At 43.5% G+C, this 22,299-nt stretch overlaps 1 protein-coding gene across 11 annotated transcripts in view; it reads left to right on the plus strand.

The window, feature by feature from the left end:
• Positions 1-7,676, plus strand: part of C2CD6 (C2 calcium dependent domain containing 6) — a 50,927-nt gene extending 43,251 nt beyond the window's left edge. For all 11 annotated transcript variants that reach the window (XM_061607983.1, XM_061607984.1, XM_061607985.1 and 8 more), the window contains 2 exons: positions 114-2,864; positions 6,800-7,676. In XM_061607983.1, coding sequence (XP_061463967.1) covers positions 114-2,864; positions 6,800-7,135 — 3,087 coding nt within the window. In that variant the 3' untranslated portion in view covers positions 7,136-7,676. The remainder of the gene's footprint in view (positions 1-113; positions 2,865-6,799) is intronic.
• Positions 7,677-22,299: the final 14,623 nt, after the last annotated feature.

The raw sequence follows: 22,299 nt of genomic DNA on the forward strand, positions 1-22,299 counted from the left end.
CAATATGGGCACAGTACAAAGGAATCCCAATGTTTTACATATCTCCCCTGTTCATATCGAAGCCTTCAAAATATCATAATTATGTCCTTCTCTCTATTTTTTTTAATTTACAGTTCCAGGATGCAGTTTTTAGTGGGAACAAGTTTGAACCATTCTTGAGAAGTGTTGGTAAAGAACAGCCTCCTCCATTTAGTATAGGCAAAGCAGATTATTTCAATAATTTAGAAAAAACATATCCACCTGATGCTATCAAAGAACAAGAAGACCAAGATCCACCTTATGGGATGTTATTGGCAAAACCAGGCAGTAGTCCAGATGCTAAATTAATCAAGAGTGGTGAGCAGCTTTCTATCCTAAGACTTATAGAGAGAAAAATGGATTTAGAAGAGAAGGACCAAGAACGTGATGAAGAAGAATCAAAGCCACACGCTATCACATCTGGTTCTTCTCAGAAGCCACTAAGAGATAAGCTAGAAGAGCAAGCAGAAATAAAACAGAGCCTGATTGATTTTAAAAGGTCTCTTGAAGACTGTCTTGTTGATAGCCTTGTAAAAGTTGTTGCAGTGAAGTCACTTTTAAGTAAAAACATTGAAAACCTAGTTGCAGAGAGACTCTCAGAAGGAAAGATACCTGAAGAATTAGAAGATAGCAGCTCCCCAGGTGATGAGATGTGTTTACTCGAGGAAAGAAAAACTTCTGGAGAGAAGTTTGCAGAACCAGACATAAGAAAACTGAAAGCTGTTTTGAGTCAAAGTTTGCAGGCTCGCCTTGTAGATAGATTGTATGAACAGGGGATAATCTCAGATACAGAACTACCTGAAAAAGACTGGAAAACTTCTATTTCTATTTCTGGTAATTTGCTCCAGGGAAGGAAAAGCTTATCCAAGGAAAGAATTTCACAAGCTGAAATAACAACAATAAAATCACTAAGTGACAATCGATCAGGAAACACTGCCAAAACTGAATCCATGCACCATAGTAAAGAAAGTAGTAACGAAAGCCAGCTAGTAGTTACAGGGACAAGTTTATCTGAAAGCAAAATGGATGATGATAGAGCACCTGATTTACCTCTTCAAAGCCAAGGTGGTTCAGTAGAAGGAACAAATGCAATGACAGACTTAAGAAATCAACACTCCAAACAGTCACTGGAAATCATTAGAGTAACATTACCTTTGAGCACAGAACCAGATAATGTTAAACAGCGACATTCCATTCATGACGCTTTCCTAGAAAAAATTTTAAAAGCAGAAATAACAAGTTTAAAATCATTTTTAAGCAAAGGCCTCCAAGATCACCTTAAAGATAAACTTTCAGAAACTGGATTAAGTGGAGAAGACTTGGAAACTGTGTGCTGGAAATTGTCTTTGAATGTGAAAGGGGAACACCCAGTTACACCAGAGAAGGATGTATTGCAAGATCACCAGGTTTCCTATAATGAGGGTCTAGCTGAAGAGACATTTGTAGTAAGTGAAAGTGTTCAAAATCTCTTTCAAGCACTTTCAGAAAATGAAATTACCAATCTAAAGTCTGTGTTGAACAAAAATATTCAAGACCATCTTTCAGAAAGACTTTCAGAAATAGGATTGATCACAGAGGATGAGTTAAGGAAAATACTTGAAAACTTATTTCCAGTGGTGGAAATGCCAACAAAGGGTGCTGAAGGATCAGATTTATCTGAAGAAGGACCAAGTATGCATCCAGCAACTCAAAACCTGCAAGATAGGTTTTCAGAAGAAGAACTACAAAATTTAAAGTCTCTCATGGGCAGACTTCTGAAAGAAGGCCACAAAGACCAACTTTCAGAATCAGAAGTAAAAGGTTTGACATCTGTTTTACAGAAAAGCTTTGAGAATCTTCCCATACAAAGCAGTAATGAAACTGGGATAAGCAAAGAAGTAGAGATAAAAGATGAATGCCATAGTATATCTCTGCCTAAAGTTGAAAAAAGTCCAAGAGTTAGTAATGCAGATGTGTCTGACAGAGGAAAAGATCATTTAAAGAAAAGTCTTAATAAACTTTCAAGAGCAGGTGAAAAACAAAGTATAAAAAGAGAAACTCCAGATGTTTCTGTAAACAATATTTTTGAAGTACAACAAAAGACCCAAGAAACTCAGACCATGTTTCATCCCAAAAAAGTGAAACATAGTTCTAAAAGAGAATGTCACAGATTGCCAGGTTACCCTGATAATCTAAACATGCCAATTGTAAAGACAGGATCATTTGAAGCAGGATTAAAAAGCAGGGCACCTGATGAACCTCCAAAGAGAACATCAGAACCATTTGCCACATCTTCTTTTTTGAGTGTGCATGATATTGGTATCCAAACAGAAATAAAAAGTTATTTCTCCAAGCCTCAAAACTTTATTTCCAAGCCTCCCTTTCCAGTAAACCCTCAGACATTTCTCTTTTTACATTCAGAGTCAGAGGAAGAAGCAAAGCCAGCAATCAAACATCAAAAGCCAAAATGCAAGAAGTCTGACAGAAAGAAGGATGCTGGGTCACACCATCCACAACAAGCCGTGATGAATACACAGAGCAAGAAAGACAGGACACCTCATGGAAACACATCGAAGGAAATTTTAAAAGAAAAGGGCATAAAACATGGTGAACCACCTTCTCCCAAACTCAGCATGACGGAAAACCGGAAGGATTCAAAAACAATGGGATCCCCCAGCGGTATGAGAAAGGAAAGCCTGAAGCAGAAATCTGAGAAGAAACGAGATAATGAGGTTAAACAAAAAAAATCACTTAGCAAGACTGCTGGCTTGGCTAATCCACAACTACAGACCCTGTCAAAAAATCTTCCAGAAAAACCATCTACAACTAAATTTCTAACTTCTGGGCGGACAAAAGGAAACACACTGGTAATAACATTATTGACTCTGACCACAAATATTATATCTGAAGGCAAAGCATGTAGGACAATATATCATTTAACACATATATATTTTCCAAACTAATAGAAAATCAGGGCCTTGGAATAATGTTGTAAATTAAAGTTAAAGCTGGACATACTTGAGAAACATAACTTTTCTATTGCCTAAAGCATTTAATGACAATTGGTTAGTCTACACCCATTAGTCCAATAAGCCCAGCGCTTACTGGTTGTTTGCATTGTCAACCCACTGAGTTCATTGAGCAATGTTCCTTGGACCATATAAAAATGATTCCCACCCCTGCAGAATAGTATGGTTTTTCAGGACCAGAGAGGGTGGTTGTACCCTTTCGTCCCATTCCACAGTTCTCATAAAAATCCTGCCCACCCTAAAGCTGTTGCTTGGCATGTGGGAACTTCCGTCCTGTGCTCAAATAGTTCTCTCCCCCTGAATAGAGCTCAAACGGCACCGTGGTATACTCCATGGTTGCGAACTCTGAGGCGGGAGGTGAGACGGCTAGAGCGCCAGTGACGGAAATCTCGTTCTGATGACGATCAGACACGGGTTAGAGCAGCTGCAGCAGCCTACCATGTGGCGATACGGGCAGCAAAAAAGGATTTTTATGCTGCCTCTATTGCGTCCGCAGAGTGCTGTCCCAGGAGGCTGTTTCAAGTGGTCCGAAGCCTGGTCGGTCCAGTTGCTTCAGAACCTGTGGAACATTCTAAGATCTTATGTGATGAGTTTGCAAAGCACTTTGCGGATAAAATCGATCGTCTAAAGAGTGCGATACCGCACACCATGGATACAGTGAGCGAGCCAGAGTCGGCCAGTGGTTCTCTGGTGGTGTGGGATCAGTTCCAGCTTCTTCCTTATGATGAAGTGGACAACGTGCTTTCAACCTTAAGGCCAGCCACCTGCTTACTTGACCCTTGCCCGTCGTGGCTCATTATGAGCTGCAAGAACAGATTGGGCGAGGGGATCAAGGCGGTGGTAAATGCATCCTTGGAAGAGGGCATAATGCCATCAGCCCTCAAGGAGGCAGTAATAAAACCAATTTTAAAGAAGCCCTCCTTGAATCCCCAAGATTTGAACAACTTTCGCCCAATCTCAAACTTACCATTCTTGGGCAAGGCAGTTGAGCGGGTGGTGGCAAAGCAGTTGCAAGCGCATTTGGATCCATTTCAGTTGGGCTTCAGGCCTGGATATGGCACTGAAACAGCCTTGGTCGCCTTGGTGGATGATATGAGGAGAGCATTGGATAGGGGTGAGTGCATCTTCCTTGTCCTCCTGGACCTCTCAGCAGCTTTTGATACTGTTGACCACGGTATCCTTCTGGATCGCCTGGAGGGGTTAGGCATAGGGGGCACTGTATTGCAGTGGTTCCATTCCTTCCTCTCTGATAGGCACCAAAGAGTAGCATTGGGGGATGAGGTTTCGGACCCTTGGCCTCTCACTTGTGGGGTGCCACAGGGCTCCATCCTCTCCCCGATGCTATTTAACATCTATATAAAGCCACTGGGGACTATCATCAGGAGATTTGGGCTGCAGTGTCACCAATATGCGGATGACACGCAGCTCTATCATTTAAATCTTCACCGAGGTTGGCTGTAGAAACCCTATCCAAGTGCCTGGAATTGGTGAGTGGCTGGATGGGAAGGAATAAGCTGAAACTGAACCCTGACAAAACCGAGATACTGTTCGTGGGAGACAAGGGAAGGTTAGGGGATTTAGACCTGGTGCTCAATGGAGTACAATTGCCCCTAAAAGACCAGGTCTGTAGCCTCGGGGTCATTCTTGACTCCCAACTGTCCATGGAAGCTCAAGTTTCGGCTGTGAGCCGGGCAGTGCTGTATCAACTCCATCTGATATAGAGGCTACGCCCCTACCTTCCCAATCATCTGCTCCCATTGGTGGTACATGCCCTGGTCTCCTCTCGCCTAGACTACTGTAATGCGCTCTACGTGGGGCTACCCTTGAAAACGGTCCTGAAGCTGCAACTGGTACAGAATGTGGCGGCACGCCTGATTAAAGGCAGCCGCCGGCGAGATCATATCACTCCAGTGCTAAAAGAGCTGCACTGGTTACCAGTTGCTTACCGGGCCCAATTCAAGGTGTTGGTTTTGACCTTTAAAACCCTATACGGTTTCAGCCCAGTCTATCTAAAGGAGCACCTCCAGCATCATCAGCTATGCTGCCTAACAAGATCAGCCTCAAAAGACCTTCTCTCCATCCCATCAGTCAAAACAGCCAAACTGGTGAGGACTAGAGAGAGGGCTTTTTCAATTGTGGCCCCCACCCTGTGGATCTCCTTCCCAAATGATCTCTGCCATGCCCCTTCTCTGATGAGCTTCCGCCGGGCCTTGAAGACCTGGCTCTTCAGGCAGGCTTTTGGGGTGGGCTAGATTTTATCTTCATTGTTTTTAGATTTTCAATGTCTAGGTATTATATGCCTATGTTGTACGTTGCCCAGAGTAGCTGGACAGCTAGCCAGATGGGCGACTAATAAATTCTATAAATAAATAAAATAAATAAATAAATAGTCTTCATTGGAACTGTGGCATAGGAGAGAAGGGTTGAAAATCATTCTCCTTTTACAGCGGTCACAGACCTGATCAGCCAGACCTCACTGAAGCTGCTGTATTAGCCAGTGTGGGTCAGAGCTTGGAAAAGTTACTTTTTTAAACTACAACTCCCATCAGCCCCAGCCAGCATGGCCACTGGATTGGGCTGATGGGAGTTGTAGTTCAAAAAAGTAACTTTTCCAAGCTCTGGTGTGGGTAGTGGTTAAGGTGTTGGACTAGGACCTAGGAGACCAGGGTTCGAACCTACACATAGCCATGAAGCTCACTGGGCCAGTCACTGCCTTGGGCTAGTCACTGCCTCTTAGCCTCATGAAAACCCTGTTAATAGGGTCGCCATAAGTCGGAATCAACTTGAAGGCAGTACACATTTACGTCAGGTTGTTAAAGAAAAGCACAACATCAAGCAACACATTCAATATAACAAGTAGCTTGGCTCTTCTGAACTTGACATAGACCACTGATGCACCCTTGGCACCATGTTTTCTCCTTTCATGTCTCTGCTCTCAGCATACCACATTCCTTTAATGTTATTTATTTATTTATAACCATGTGTATAAAATGCCCACTCATAAAATATCAAAGCAGTGTAGAACTTTATATATAATATATAACAAAACATAAGATACCATAAAAACAATACAAATAATCTTGCCTTTGTGCTTTCTGTATGTTAAGGCCTGCATATTCTGATTTGTCTTCTGATTTTGAGCCCTACCAGCATTTCCCCCACTTTCCTGCCAATAGAGTGTGTAGCTCTCAGTGTCTCTACAACTTGCTTAGTGTTTCCCCCCAAACTGATCTTTCATTTCCCTTTCAGAACTGTCACTATGCATTGCTGTCTGAGTGCTTGATCTGTTTGATAAAAGTCACAGTGGTTCAGCAGTTGCTAATATGGGGAAGGAATGTGCACAGCAACAGCTGGTATTTAGCTGATTAGGTACAAGACTGCAAATATTAACCTGGTCTAGATATTAATAGCATGAATTTGTCAGATAAAATAAAGTAAGAGTAAAATACGCCAAGAGATACAGAATAATGCAAATTTGATTGTTCAGTAAGTCCTGAAGGCTGATAATTTTGGGTTGTATCCAGCATTGCTGATCCGCTTTTGCAACAAACTTCTGCTTGTGCAATGGAACTGTCCTCTCCACTCTCTTCCCCTGCATCCTTCCGCACACCCTCAAAACCAGCAGATGGGGAGGGCAGGGAGAGGAAGGGGAATGCTCATTGAGTGAGTTAAACACTCACAGTGCATTGGATACAATCCTTTCATTGTAAGAAAGATTCAAGTTTGTCATAATTATACACAAAACAACTATTTGCTTTTATTTCTTTATTTAGAACACTGCAGGCACAGATGATTTAGACATTGAAGCTTTCAAGCATCTTGAAAAAGCAATAGAAAGAGCTCTTCTTGATTTAGGGAGAGTTGCAGAAGGCAGCTCCAGCCAGGGAAGACCAAATACTGCTCCAAATGCTGCTGCTCTCGTGTCCAAAGAGTCATCCAGGTCATTTCTCTCTGCAGTTGAGACTCCAAGAAATCAAGCAGGCTCAATATCAGAGATGCTTAACAATCAGGAACAGATCTTAAAAATGACGCCAGAACAATTGGAAGTAGTGCTTAAGATTCTCCAAAAAATACTGAAGCAGAATACAAGACCTCAAAATAATGGATGAACGGAAACCATATGTATGTTAACTAGCTATGTATGTACAATTTGTTTTACTTTTTTTCCCCTTAATGAAAAATAAAACCCTCTTTGTATGTACATTTTTAAAAAACATTTAAGGATACCCCCAGACGTTTCTGAACTAAAACTCCCATTAGCCCCAGCAAGCATGGCCATTGGCCACCCACCTGTCAAATACCTGATGTATGGAGAGCAAAAATGTCCATTTCAGCTACGGTTTGAATCCAAACTATGCCTGCAAATGAATAAAGTAGGACAGTGATAGCAAGCCCCCTCAACCACACCAGGAAATTCAATGGGAAACTCCCTAGTGGAGCTGATCCCAAGCTGGGCTTGCTGTCACTGCTGAACAACTAGCAAAGGAACAACTGGGCGCTCACTTTAAGCTTGGGATGGGATAAAAATCCTATTCAGTTTGCATTTAAAGGCAAGTCTGTCCAATTCACAGTTTCCGAAATAATATGCAAACCAAAACAAAGCCACCTTCAGAATTTGCGTGTCTCTGAATTTTGTAGTTCTCCAGTCAAGTAATGTGTACAAAAATGCATATTCTAAGGTAAAGTGTGCATAAAAATACATATATTAGTGAAAATAATACAAAAATGCCTTGTATTAGGGAAAATAATAGTATTTGGGGAAATACTTTTTGCAAAAATGTGTATATTAGGCAAAATTGCACCCCAAAATGTTTATATTAGGAGAAATTTGAAGTAAAATACTGATTAATATTCATGAGGATTTTTTAAAATTCACAACTGAATTTAAAATTGGAAAAATGAAAGAAAGAGAGAAACAGAAACTGGCAGGCTGCCCATCCCTACTTTAAGCTCCCAATTGTACCTGTGGAACTACACCGTTACCTGCCTCACACCTGATGTCACATGACATCAGGTTGGGGCAGCTGGGTGTGGTTTGGGGAAAACATCCTTGAAGGCCAAATCGAGACCTGGACCAAGCCTAATTAGACCTGTAGGCTAGAGGTCTCCCCACCCCTGTTGTATACATGGAATAGCAACAACTCTTGGGGTGATCTTACCTGAAGATGGATTGTATCTGGGACTGTCTGCAAGCGAAGCATGTGCTTTACCACTGAGCTATAGCCCTTCACCTAATACTAACTTCAAGATTCACTAATTCAAGATGCTTGAAATTCTTCATAGAAACTACTGCAATGTTCTCAGTTTGATGAAACATGCTTAGGCAGTTGCTGGAAATAAGATTCCCTTTGTGTTCAGATCTTGGTAATTGAGCCTTTTAAAAAAATTGTATGTATTAATAGAGCAACTGAATACAGGTTGCAGCCAATAACAAACAAAACAAAAATAGTTGTGCGTATCATAGCCGCATACTACCCACGCTATGATGCCATCGAAGATGCCTGTCCTAATCTCAAGACAAATGTGACTTGCAGTAGCAATTCAGTGGTACAGTGTCACGGTGGCTATAGAATGTAGTCTCAGAGAGAGTAAGAATATGGAAATATTCACTAATAGGCAAAAAACCTTGCAGTTTAAGAATGTACCTAAAGCCCACAGATATTTCTATCAAACTTTTAAAAATAGGGAAATTGGGCAGCTATAGCGAATGCACCAGGGGAGCAGGAGACCTAACCTCCTCTCTGAGATACTTGACTGACCTACAAAGTTGTCAAAATGCAAATACAATTTGGGTTGGTCTTTCACAATCCAATCCACTTGCTGTGTAGCTTGGAAGAATTTGGTAAAGTGCCTCTGGCCACTGGAGCTCTGTCAGTGGAATAGGAATCTCCTCTCACTGGCAGAGCTTGGAAAAGTTACTTTTTTGAACTACAACTCCCATCAGCCCAATCCAGTGGCCATGCTGGCTGGGGCTGATGGGAGTTGTAGTTCAAAAAAGTAACTTTTCCAAGCTCTGCCTCTCAGCACCCTTCACAAACTACACTTCCCAGGACTCTTTGGGGGAATTTAATCTTATGTTTATTTTCTTTTACTCTGTTTTTAATTATGTTTTATAATTGTATGCGCAATACACACTTGCTTGTATTTTAAATATTGTGGTTTTATCGTGTTGTACACCACCCTGGGAGCTGTTAGCTATAGGGCGGTTTAGAAATGCAATTAAATAATAATAAAATAATAACAATGATTGTCTCAAGTGAAATAAAGGTCAGGTGTGGTGGGTGTGGCTGCCTGATTAGGCAAGCCCAGCAGCTGAGTCTGGCTCTTAGAACACTGACAGTTGGTTCTTACTGAGCATGCCCAACACTATCATAGGGTTGCAGCCAAATTTTCTTAAATTAATTAAAAATCAGCCAGGCATTTTTTAAAACTTTTAAACTGCAGAAGATGAAGGCCAGAGTATGGGGCAACGTCAGTTAAAGGATTACAGGTACTCTGTGAACATGGCTGATTTTTAATGAATTTCAACAGATTATGAGAACTCGGAGAAAAAAGTCCAAAAGGCTTCTGGGTTTTTTTTCTGTCTCTGACTTTGAACTCTCAATTCTTTCTGACTGTTTTGTGTATCGCCATGAAAATTGACAGGGTTGTTAAGCAAGCGTTTCTGAGTTCAGAACTATTAAGTTTTGTAGGGTTTTGTTTTGAAATGAGCTTATGGGAAGCCTCAGAATGGCATGAGGGGTATTTTCAATTTAACATTGAGGAATGTGAAAAATCCACGCTGGCTATAGTATACAGCCACTCTTGTGGCTGTATAATATCTGTTCCATTATTGCAGCAATTGTACTGCTGCTATACGGTCTCTTAGTTTTAAAATCAACAGACCCTGCTTACCAGCCCTGCCCTCAAAAACACTGCAAGTAACATTGTTATGGGCCATACCCTATAGTCCATATTTCCCTACAAAAAGCCCAAAGTTCAACTTAGATTTTCTTAGTATTTACAACCCCGCTATACATGAATGGGATGGGTGTCTTATTCTGGGAAAGCTGCCAATGTTCTAGGCAGTTTTCCAAGTTGGTAGTAAACAGATAAGAGAGCTGTAAAAGTAACCTAGTCAAATTACCTTTAGAGGTCTCACTGGGAACACAGCTGGACTGGTGTCTCCAATATTACGCAATGTGTAACCCCAGGGAGCAGGCAACAAGGTTGACACCGTAGATAACACAGACTGCTATAAATATGAGATAAATTCAAGGCTTGTTACAAGTGCTTTTAAGCCTGGTTGAAAATGCTGCTACCGAAGGTCCAAGGTCTGACTCACGCACTGGGTGAGATCATTTTCTTTCTGGATAAGAATTGGAGGTACTGATACAGGTACTAGGATACTAGAAGATAGCCTTTTTATATTTTGCAATGTAATTTATTTGTTCAGAATTACTGTCTAAGTCCAACTATACCTGTAAAATGTTAAGTGTTAAGATGTTAAATAAATGTAAAGTTATTAACTCCCATTTATTTTCTGGATATTTCCCAATAATTTGGGGGGGGGGGTTGTGATGTTCCTATATATTAGTGTATATATGGTAAGTGCTGGTTGTTTAGAGTATACATGGTAAGTAGTGAAAGAGGAGGGGGAGTGAATGGGCAATAGAATGCTTGATGATTGGCTGAATGTTTAAAATGGCTGACAGTATAAATGAAAGGATGACAGGTAAATCTGGGTGAATGTGAGGTGGTAAATTGTGGAATAGGGGGGAGAAGAGAAAGAGTGGATTGCTTGGTGGGGTTTGAGAGAGTTGTTTGTCAGGAGGGAGGTGGAGTTCGGATTAGTATTGAATAAAACCATATGCTTATGTGCCTTAAGAAGAAATCCTGTTAATCTTGTTAGTTTTGTTATCTGTAATAAATACTTAATTTGGTTTACCAAAGGCCTGATCCTTGGCTGGGGTTTCACAGACCAGAAGGGAGGGTAAGGTAATGACCAAGGCTGAAGGGGAACTGTAACAAATGGTGGCAGCCGTGAAGAGAATAACAATACCGGTATTCAGAGTCTCTGGGAATACTAGTATTGGGACGTTACTGGTGGTTGCCTAGCAGGGGGATCTGTTGAGATCTGTGCTAGAGCGGATAGGTAAACCATAAGAGAGTGCGGTCCGGACTGGTGGAGTCCCTGATGGTGCCTAGAGACAGGCAGTAACCACGAGCAGGTAGGAACCTGACAGGGAGAGCCAGGGAAGGACGCATCACAGGGGTCTCCTCCCATTAGTCTGCCTTCAGATGACTGCTGTTGGTAAAAATGCACTATTAGATTTGCACAAAGTCTGACATACAATAGCCACAGTGCAGAGGGGAGAATGTGAGAACCCTCGATCCGACTTGGCATTCACAAAATAAAGGCCGTCTTTCAGCATAATAGGAAATAGTGGTGTAGTCGTCGACAGTGGGACTCTCTCAATAACTAACACTCCTCATTCATGCTTATTCGGCTCCTAGGAACGTCTGTTGTGGGAGAAGCCATTGACAAAGATCTTATTCTGAACCCAGTAGCAAAAGGGGAGGGGCATGGCTGTGACTATCATGAAGGGACCCTACACTTCTGAATTTGCCACTGCACTACTGATAGGGAAGATATAGGGATAGCGAAGGGTAGAAAAGCAGGTGCCCAGCTGCAGTTTCCCACATCAATGCTTCGCAGATAGATAGATACTGAGCCTAGGGGTGGAGGCAAATGTTCCTTCATTAAAAAAATGAAAGAAACCCCTTTCTCCTTTAGTATAAACTATCTGCAGCTAGAGTGTGACTTCAGAACACCCCACACTGCTTTGAGTTCTCATTACATAATTGTTGCATCCACATGGGGAAACTGTTGTCTGTACTATAGCAACCTGTAACAGTTCTACATGACCAGCTTCAGTATGTAGCCAATTGCTATTGGAGGCTACTTCTTCATCAGGGATGTAGCTCCCATGTAACGAAATAAGCAAGCTCCCCAAAGTGCTTTTTGTCTGAATCTTCCCACATTGAAGTCATCTCTCTGTAGCCAGTGGAATAAATGTGTTCCGTTGTACTGCATGTCACTCTTAATCCTGCCATTCTGTTAGCAAATAGTAAATAGGGATATGGATTTGCACAGGCAGAACAGAGAAAGGATGGAAGGATCTGTCAATTTCTTGTGAACAAAACACAGATATCTGCCAGAAAATATGGCAGGAAGCTCTGCAAGACGATCTGAATGCAACAGTTGATATTATCATCAGAGCAGGTAAATTTGTCCATCTACTAGGAATGGAAAGTTCTGTCAATTTCAACTCTCTGTTTCTCCTTTTTCCAATCTTAAAATCCAATTCTTAATTTTTCTGCAGAAATTTGCAAATTCCTCATGAAAATACTTCAGCATTCTAATGGGAATTTCTCCTAATAAAAAACATTTTTGTATGTAGTTTTGACTAAAGCCTAGTAAATTTTCATAACTTATTGTCACTAATATATTCATTTTTATGAACACTTTCCTCTAATATATGCATTTTTGTCAACACTGGTTGGAAAACTGCACCATAAAATTTGGAAAAGTGTGAATTTCAAAGGATGGCTGTGCTTTGGTTCTCATATTGTTTCAGAAAATAGTAGATTTGATATATGAAATGCTAATTCTCCCAACATCTTTGGCATTGTGAAGCCCAGTTTGCACCTTCGTACACCAGTGAGCTACGGGCAACGAAACAGGCTGGACAACGGCTAGAGCACAAGTGGTGAAAGACATGCTGTGAGGCTGATTGGGCACGAGTAAAACATAACCGTGCCTACTGTGTGGCGGTGAGGGTGGCGAAGAAGGCCCACTTCTCTGCCTCCACCGCATCCTCAAGTAGCGGTCCAGTGGAGCTTTTCCATATTGACAGGGGTTTCTTGACATCAACTCCAGAAAATGGGAGTTTTAGATCCTTTGAAGGCCCACTGTGGACTGTTTGCAAGGCACTTTGAGGGTAAAGTTGCTCATCTCTGTAGCAGTCTTGATGCCCCATCCACAACTACTGTAGTCCCCAATGAGGTGTCCAGTGCAATGTCTGCTACAACTTCTTGGGAACGGTTTTAGTTGATGCAGCCTGATGATGTAGACAAGGTGCTTGCAATGATGCAGCCAGCAACATGTCCTCTCGACCCTTGCCCTTCTTGGCTTATTAAAGCTTGCCAAGGGGATTTGACCAAGTGGATCCAGGGTGTGGTCAATGCATAATTGTGGGAGGGAATAGTTCAAGCTGTACTGAAAGAGGCGGTGATCCAACTGCTGCTGAAAAAGCCCACCGTGGACCCATGGTTTGCGACAATAAATGCCCCATTGCAAATACCCCTTCCTAGGGAGGGTTGTGGGGCAGCAGTTGCGAGTACTCTTGAATGAAACAGATTTTCTTGACCCATCCCAGTCTGGGTTCAGGCCTGGTTATGGGACTGAATTGGCTTGGTCACCCTGATGGATGACCTTTATCGGGAGAAGGACAGGGGGAGTGCAACCCTACTCTTACTTGATCTCTCAGCAGCTTTTGATACTATTGACCATGGCATCCTTCTGGGCTGACTTGGTGAGATGGGTATTGGAGGCATTGTTTTACAGTGGTTCCAATCCAGTCTCCAAGATCCTTTTCAGATAATAGCATTGTGTGATTGTCTTTTGGCCCCCTGGCAGTTGTGCTGTGGAGTGCCACAGGGTACCATATTATCTACCATGCTGTTTAGCATCTATAGGAAGCCCTTGGGAGTGGTCATCAGGAGATTTGGGGCAAGGTATCAGCAGTATGCTGATAATACCCACCTCTATTTCTCTGTAAAATCTGAATCGGAGAGGCCATGCAAGCCTTGGACTGGTGCCTGGACTCAGTGGTGGGCTGGGTGAGGGCCATTAAACTGAGTCTGAATCCTAGCAAGACGGAGACACTGTGGGTTGATGGTTCCCGAGTTCAGATAATTGGTCAGTTGCCTACTTTGGATGGGGTTGTACTCCCTTTGAAAGAGCAGGTCTGTAGTCTGGGGGTGCTCCTGGATCCATCTTTATGGCTAGAGGCCCAGGTGACCTCAGTGGCTAGGAGTGCCTTTTACCAGCTTCAGCTGTGGCTGTTTCTGGACAGAGATAACCTGACCACTGTTGTCCACGGACTGCTAACCTCCAAGCTGGATTACTGTAATGCGCTGTATGTGGGGCTGCCCTTGAGGTTGGTCCAGAAGCTGCAGCTGGTGCAAAATGCGGCAGCGAGACTGCTCACTGGGGCAGGGTATCACCAACATGTCACCCCACTGCTGAAAGAATTGCACTGGCTGCCCATTTGCTACCGGTTCTAGTTTTGGTGTACAAAGCCCTAAACAGCTTGGGATAAGGATACCTGAAAGACCGCCTTATCCTTTATATACCCAGTCGATCACTGTGCTCTGTAGGTGAGGGCCTCCTGCAGATACCATCTTATCAGTTCTACACAACATAGGAAATGGACCCTTAGTGTGGCTGCACCTACCTTGTGGAATTCCCTTCCCTTAAATATTAGACAGGCGCCATCTCTGTTATCTTTCTGGCGCCTATTGAAGACCTTCCTCTTTCAACAAGGCTTTTAAGTTGAGACCTTATCCTGTCTGCGTCTGTTGGAATTGCTTTTTAATGTTTTTAAACCTTTTTTTAAAAAAAGTTTTTAACTTTTTTAAAAAAAAGATGTTTTGAAAGGTTTTTCAAAAAATGTTTTTAAGGGTGTTTTGTTTTAATGCATTTTAAAGTCTGTTTTTATGATGTTTTAAAGTGTTTTTAGTGCTTTTGTTTTCCACCCTGGGCTCCTGCTGGGAGGGTGGGATATAAATCAAATAATAAATAAATAAAATCTTTATCTTTTCAGTGACATGGTGTTACGACATGTGCTCTTGGGAACCTGAGTGTGTGAATTTGCCACCCTCATGTCCCATGAAACACACCTCCTTGAGAGTAGGGGATCTTTTGCTAGGGATAAAACAAGTGCTTTGCCCAGAAATTTGCCTAAATGGTGTATCTGTTTAACCCAAGAAATGCAGGTCCAAACCAAAATAAAGCAAAGCTTTCTTTTATTGAGAGAGAGTAGAAAAACATTACAGAATTACTTGGGTGCGTGGCAGCATTAATCATTAATATCCTAACCCATTCATAACTTTAAACTAAAGAAATCAAAGGACCCTATTACTAGTAAGAGGTGAAAGGTAGGAGAGATTACCTATCCTATGCCCGGAGTGGGCGGTTGAATACAGCTGAAGCTATGTGGAAGAGCTCTGATCCAAAACCAGGAAGGAATCTCTTGGTCTCAAGGTTTTGCACCGAGATCCAGAGTCTCCCCGGTTCTGTCCCTGCAGTCCTTGATGCATTCCTTGAGAGCGTGTGGGAGCTCTGATGTTCCTCAGCCCCCCTTCCTCTTTCTTCCCTCTCCACTAGATTCAAGCCTGGGTTTTAAAAGACTTTTTCTTCTCTCTCCCTCCTGCGAAGGAGGGGTCTGAAAGTCTGGTGATTTTGTGTATCTCTAACTGACCCTGAAAACTAAGGCTCCTAACGAACAATGGGATTCACTGTGGGTGAGGGAACTTTGCCAAAGAACAAGATAACATTTATGCAGAACATTTATGCCGTAGCTTTAGTTTTGTATCTTAATTTCTGCCCTTGTTCTTCCCTTGCACAGTACCTCTTGGGAAAGCATAACCAACCATACAAGAGGGTGTGGGGTGTGGGGTGGGAATTGTAGTTTAGCAGGCTCCATGGCCCTGCCTCGTAACAATGGCAGCATTCACACAATAAACCAGGGGTCACCAACCTTTTTGGACCTGTGGGAACATTTTGAATTTTGGGAAAGTGCTGTGGGCACAATTCATAAAATGGCTGCCATGGGGGGGCATAGCATAACACAATTAGAGTATAGTAATTACTGCTCCCACTCAATCCCAGACAGCCTCAAGTTTATCATGGGAAGTCTGCTCTGTCCTGCTGGTTCCGACTATGGAAGTAACACAGTATTGATTTCTCATATGCCGTTGCTATCTAACAACAGGGAGTGTTTCATAGTACCAGGAAAAATATACAAGGTAGTTCTTTTGTGGATGTGCAGAGTGCACTTGCAGACCACACACCCCTCACCCTCCCACATTTTCATGCATACTCTCTGCCTCCGTCTGTCTCTCTCTCTCTCACATACACACCCATGTGTATCTCCCTCTCACACACACGGGCAGTACATGAATTTTTCCAAGGGGTGGAATAGACTTAATTTCTCACACACCCAAAAAAGTGGGAAGAATTGTGTCTATATGTTTTGCCTCATGCCTTAAGTTCTAAAAATGCTAGAACTTTTTTAAAATGAGTTGAGGATCTGGAAATTATGGTTCATCCCAGTGGCACCCAAGAAGGCCTGTGCAGGTGCCAGCTTGGCAAAACCTGTGATAAGTCGTACTAATTGGCAGAGCTTGGAAAAGTTACTTTTTTGAACTACAACTCCCATCAGCCCAATCCAGTGGCCATGCTGCCTGGGGCTGATGGGAGTTGTAGTTCAAAAAAGTAACTTTTCCAAGCTCTGCTAATTGGTTTACTGTGAATGCACAGAAGGCTCCCACTTCACTCTTCCCCTCTAACCAGCAGGCTCAACAAGCCTTGTTCCCCATCTTAATGTTAATCCATGCTTACCAGTCTGGATGTAACTCCAAACAAACCACCATGTTGAGTACCAAGATTTGTTCTGCATTGGCTGGAGCAAAACAAACCACAATACCTGGTTCAGATATAACAGAGCCAGCAATCTAGTCTTGCTCCTGCTGGCTAGACAGGAGGAGCACAGTGGGGGCAATCTCTGTGTTCACTGTAAAACAATAATTTATTTATTTATTGCATTTATATACCGCCCCATAGCCGAAGCTTTCTGGGCGGTTTACAGCAATTAAAAACAATAAAAACAAATATACAAATTTTATAACACAAAAAACAATTTAAAACACAATTTTAAATTTTTTTAAAAAAATTAAAAACACATGCTAAAATGCCTGGGAGAATAGGAAAGTCTTGACCTGGCACAGAAAAGATAAGTGTGGGCGCCAGGCACACCTCATCAGGGAGATAATTCCATAATTTGAGGGCCACCACTGAGAAGGCCCTCTCTCTTGTTGCCAGTCTCCGAGCTTCCCTCGGAGGAGGCACCCAGAGGAGGGCCTTAGATGTTGAGTATAGTGTATGGGTGGGTTCATGTCGGGAGAGGCAGTCCATCAGGTATTGTGGCCCTAAACCATGTAAGGCTTTATAGGTTAAAACCAACACCTTGAATTGAGCTCGGAAACATACAGGCAGCCAATGCAAGAGGACCAGAATCAGTTTTATGTGTTCTAACTGTCTGGTCCCTGTTACCAATCTGCCGCTGCATTTTGCACAAGCTGCAGCTTCCAAACAGTCTTCAGAGGCAGCTCCATGTAGAGCACATTACAGTAATCTAGCTTGGAGGTGACCAGAGCATGGACAACTGAAGCCAGGTTATCCCTGTCCAGGTAGAGGAGTAGCTGGGCCACCAACCGAAGTTGGTAGGAGGCACTCTGTGTCACTGAGGCTACCTGAGCCTCAAGTGACAGAGATGGTTCTAGGAGAACCCCCAAGCTACGAACCTGCTCCTTCAAGGGGAGTGCAACCCCATCCAGGATAGGTTGGACATCCACCATCCAGTCAGAAGAACCACCCACTAGCAGCATCTCAGTCTTGTCTGGATTAAGTCTCAGTTTATTACCCCTCATCCAGTCCATTGTTGCAGCCAGGCACTGGTTCAGCACATTGACAACCTCACCTGAAGAAGATGAAAAGGAGAAATAGAGCTGCATGTCATCAGCATACTGATGGCAAAGCACTCCACAGCTATGGATGACTGCACCCAACAGTTTCATGTAGATGTTGAACAGCATGGGGGACAGAACTTACCCCTGTGGAACCCCATACTGGAGAGTCCAGGGTGCCGGGCAATGTTCCCCAAGCACCACCTTCTGGAGCTGACCCGCCAAGTAGCAGCGAAACCACCGCCATGCAGTCTCTCCCACTCCCAACCCAGCCAGTCTTCCCAGAAGGATACCATGGTCGATGGTATCAAAAGCCGCTGAGAGATCAAGGAGAATCAACAAAGTAACCTCCCTTGTAGACTGTGGGAATGCTGTGGACATAATATCTCAACTTCAGCAAAGCTTTTGACAAAGTGCCCCATGATATTCTGATTAGCAAGCTAGCTAAATGTGGGCTGGATGGAACAACTATCAGGTGGATCCACAGCTGGCTCCAGAATTGTACCCAAAGAGTGCTTATCAATGATTCCTTCTCAAACTGGGCAGAAGTAATGAGTGGGGTACCACAGGGCTCGGTCCTGGGCCCAGTGCTCTTCAACATTTTTATTAATGACTTGGATGAGGAGATACAGAGCATGCTTATCAAATTTGCAGATGATACAAAATTGGGGGGGGCATAGCTAATACCATGGAAGACAGAAACAACATTCAAAGGGACCTTGATAGGCTGGGGCATTGGGCTGAAAACAACAGAATGAAATTCAACAGGGATAAATGCAAAGTTCTACACTTAGGAAAAAGAAACCAAATGCACAGTTATAAGATGGGGGATACTTGGCTCAGCCATACGACATGTGAGAAGGATCTTGGAATTGTCGTTGATCACAAGGTGAATATGAGCCAACAACGTGATGTGGCTGCAAAAAAGGCGAATGCTATATTAGGCTGCATTAGCAGAAGTATAGTTTCCAAATCGCGTGAAGTATTAGTTCCCCTCTATTCAGCACTGGTTAAGCCTCATCTTGAATACTGCGTCCAGTTCTGGTCTCCGCACTTCAAGAAGGATGCAGACAAACTGGAACCGGTTCAGAGGAGGAGGATCAGAGGACTGGAAACCAAGCCCTATGAGGAGAGACTGAAAGAACTGGGCATGTTTAGCCTGGAGAAGACTGAAGGGAGGCATGATAGCCCTCTTCAAGTACATGAAAGGTTGCCACACAGAGGAGGGCCAGGATCTCTTATTGATTATCCCAGAGTGCAGGACACGGAATAATGGGCTCAAGTTGCAGGAAGCCAGATTTCGACTGGACATCAGGAAAAACTTCCTAGCTGTTACAGCCATACAACAATGGAACCAATTACCTAGAGAGGTAGTGGGCTCTCCGACACTGGAGACATTCAAGAGGCAGCTGGGCAGCCATCTGTCGGGAATTCTTTGATTTGGATTCTTGCATTGAGCTGGACTTGATGGCCTTATAGGCCCCTTCCAACTCTACTATTCTATGATTCTATGAGTCACACTCCCCGTCTCTCTTCCAACAGAGGTCATCATACAGGCCGACCAAGGCTGTTTCCGTGCCAAAACCAGGCCTGAAATCTGACTGAAACGGATCCGGATAATCGGTCTCATCCTTGAGTGTCTGGAGCTGGCCTGCCACCACTCCTTCAAGGACCTTGCCCAGGAATGGAACATTTGCTACTGGCCTATAGTTATTAAGATTTTCTGGGTCCAGGGAGGGTCTCTTCAGGAGTGGTCTCACTACCGCCTCTTTCAGGCAGCCAGGGACCACCCCCTCTCGCAGAGAGGCATTAATCACTTCCCTGGCCCAGCCGGCTGTTTCATCCCTGCTGGCTTTTATTAGCCAAGAAGGGCAAGGATCCAGCACAGAAGTGGTTGCACGAACCTGTCCAAGCACCTTGTCAACGTCCTCAAGCTGCACCAACTGAAACTCATCCAAGAAATCGGGACAAGGCTGTGCTCTGGATACCTCGCTTGATTCATCTGCTATAACACTGGAGTCTAAGTCCTGGCAGATGCTAAAGATTTTATTCTGGAAGTGCCTAGCAAATTCATTACAGCGGGCCTCAGATGGTTCTACCTTGTCCCTGGGGCCAGAATGTAATAGCCCCTGGACAATTCTGAAGAGCTCCGCTGGGCGGCAAATTGATGATTTGATAGTGGCAGCAAAATATTGTTTTTTTGCTGCCCTTACTGCCCCTAAATACAGCTTACCATAGGCACTTACCAGCGTATAATTGCATCCACCAGGAGTTCGTCTCCATCTCCGATATTGTTTCATCGCTCTCAGCTCTGGGGTATACCATGGAGCCGTATGAGCTCTACACAGGAGAGGGCGCTCAGGAGCAATCATGTCAACCGCCCAGGTCATTTCTGTATTCCACAGTTCAACCAGGGTTTCGACAGGAGCGCCAGCCCTATCAGCCAGAGAACTCCCCAGAGCCCTTTAGAAACCATCCAGATCCATTAGTCTCTGGGGGCGGACCAGCTTAATAAGTCCCCCACCCTTGCACAGGGGAAAAGCCACTGTTAGTCTAAACTTCAGCAAGCAGTGATCTGTCCATGACAGGGACTGATGTAAGGCCCCCCACATTCAGATCACCATCTCCATGTCTAGTTGCAAAAACAAGTCTAGAGTATGCCCTGCTACATATGTTGGGCCAGTCCCATGGTTGTCATGGAAACCATGAAATCCTGAGCTGCCCTGGATAAGGTGGTTTCGGCATGGATGTTGACATCCCCCAGAACCAACAGTCTGGGGGATCTCAACAGTACACCCGAAGACCACCTCCGTCAGCTCAGCTAGGGAGTCTGTTGGGCAGCGGGGTGGGTGGTACACCAACAGAATCCCGTCTGTCCTACTGACGTAACCCAAGGTGCAAACACTCCAGACCAGTAGTCACATGGACAGGGTGCTTGCAGAGGGAGATGGAGCTCCTATAGACCACAGCAACCCCCCCTCCCCGACCCTTAGGTCTACCCTGATGCTGAACCAGGTACCCTGGCAGACATAGCTGGGAGAGACTGACTCCCCCCTGCTCACCCATCCAGGATTGAGTTATACATGCCAGATCGGCTGCATCATCCACAATTAAATCATGAATAAGGGAAATCTTATTATGTACCAATCTGGCGTTTAGGAGCAGCATCCGGAGATCTGAGAGCTGGCTGATAGGGCAACCAACAAACCTGCGGGTGTGGGGAGGACTGGAACAAGGTACAGCCGTTAACTGCCTGGGCCATGTTCCCCTTACTTGGCAAGTCCTCCTCACAATGCCATATCTCCCTCTACCCATCACTACACTAACTGGGACCCCCTCAAGTCTCCCCGCTTGGTTCTGAGTCCTCTCTCTCAGGCACATAACTCAAGACCTACCAGTCCCACAAAAAGCCAGGAAATCTACAAAGCAGGAGCCACCTCAGCCAGCCAACTTATGTATTCCCTCCAGGGAAAGGACAGGTGGATGAAATCAGCGACAGCTGGCCGAGTACCTGGGGGCCTTGTCCTGCAAGGTGTGGCAACCTGCAGCACAGAAGTCCAACAGGGAGAGGGCAGTGGTGGTAGTCAAGCAGCAGCAGCAGCAAGCAGGCAGATTTACCTTGATGTGAACTAGGCCATTAAGGATGGAATGATCCATCAATTTCAGTTCTCTGTTTTCTAATCCTAAATTTGGTTCTCCACATTTCTGCTACAATTTGCAATTTAAAAAAATCCTCATAAAAATTCTTCAGCATTTTAGTGTTAATTTCTCCTAATAAACACATTTTTGTCTGCCGTTCTAATGTACACATTTTTGCAAGCAATTTCTTATAATGCATTTTTGTATGTTTTCATTCATTTAATTTTTATGCACATTTCCCCTTAATATATGCATTTTAAAAAACATTAGTTGGCAAATTGCAGCGCCAGTTTTGAATAACTGTGGATTTTGAAGGACAGCTGTATTTTGGTTCTCTTTGTTTTGGAAAGTGCAAATTTGATAGGTTCAGCTTGAAATGTGAACCAAATCCAGTTTCTCTCCCTAATTGCCATGTTAGATTCTGATCACCCAGAAGATTCAGGGCATGAAATCAGGTCCAAATCTAACCCTTTTTGCTAAACCATTTAACCATGCTTTGTGTTCAGCATCAAGCGTTTCTCCTACTTGATCAAAGAGATCACAAGGACGACTGAATAACATCCCCTATTAAAATAATTTTCTGCTGTTTGAAATCTGTATAAAATCACTTGCAAAGCATTTAATACTCATCACCTCAAGCAAGAGAATGCATATTAAGATGAGGACTCTTTAATAAATTCTTAAGAACTCCTATGCAGATGCTTTTTTCTTACCACGTTATTTTTAATTGTTTGATTTTGATATGTGCCACATTTGGTGTTTGGTCTCAAAAGTAGTTTTTGTCTATTTATTGATAAGAATGAAATAAAAGTCCTACCAGAGGAAGCATTACTCAAACAGC

Source organism: Rhineura floridana, chromosome 2 (genome assembly GCF_030035675.1).
Source record: "Rhineura floridana isolate rRhiFlo1 chromosome 2, rRhiFlo1.hap2, whole genome shotgun sequence".
NCBI lineage: Eukaryota > Metazoa > Chordata > Lepidosauria > Squamata > Rhineuridae > Rhineura > Rhineura floridana.